Source organism: Eimeria mitis, genomic scaffold, assembly GCF_000499745.2.
Source record: "Eimeria mitis Houghton genomic scaffold, Emh_scaff108, whole genome shotgun sequence".
NCBI lineage: Eukaryota > Apicomplexa > Conoidasida > Eucoccidiorida > Eimeriidae > Eimeria > Eimeria mitis.
In genome coordinates, this window is record NW_013567475.1 from 20,068 (window position 1) to 20,589 (window position 522).

The 522-nt window shown below is 69.3% G+C and overlaps 1 protein-coding gene across 1 annotated transcript in view; it reads left to right on the forward strand.

Moving 5' to 3' along the window:
• Positions 1-127: 127 nt before the first annotated feature.
• Positions 128-522, forward strand: part of EMH_0081130 (uncharacterized protein) — a gene marked incomplete at both ends in the record, with an annotated part of 6,774 nt that continues 6,379 nt past the window's right edge. The window contains one exon of the mRNA XM_013494228.1: positions 128-232. Within this exon, the coding sequence (XP_013349682.1) occupies positions 128-232 (105 nt within the window). The remainder of the gene's footprint in view (positions 233-522) is intronic.

Sequence of the window (522 nt, forward strand, 5' to 3'; positions counted from 1 at the left end):
GCAGTACAGATTCCAGTTGCTGCAGCTGCGGGGGCCCCCACTGCGTACCCTCAGAGTGTTTGGGTGTCAACGGGGTCTGCTGCGGCCCGGGGGCCTCTGCTGCAGCAGCAAACAGAACCATATGGGTATGGGGCCCCTCAGCAGGCGGCAGCACGGGTGTAGTGGTGGGGCCCCAGCCCCTCCGTCTCCCCTCACCCCCATCAAGAAACCCCAGGGGGGGGGCCCCCCGAGGGTCAGGGGGGCCCCCCGCTAGCTCAACGCGCGTAGTGCAGGTACAGTACCACCACCACTATGCAGTACCCAACCCCCCAGGGGCCCCCAGGGGCCCCGAGGGGCCCCCAGGGGCTCCAGGGGGCCCCAGGGGGGGCCCAGTACACCCTCTTAACCTGGGGGGGCGCAGAAGCAGGGGGGCCCCCGGGGGCCCCTGTCTGCGTGGCCCCCGGGGGGCCCCCGGGGGCCCCTGTCTGCGTGTTTATGTCTGCGTTTGCTGTGGGTTTGTTTCTGTTTCTCTTTAGGTTGCTC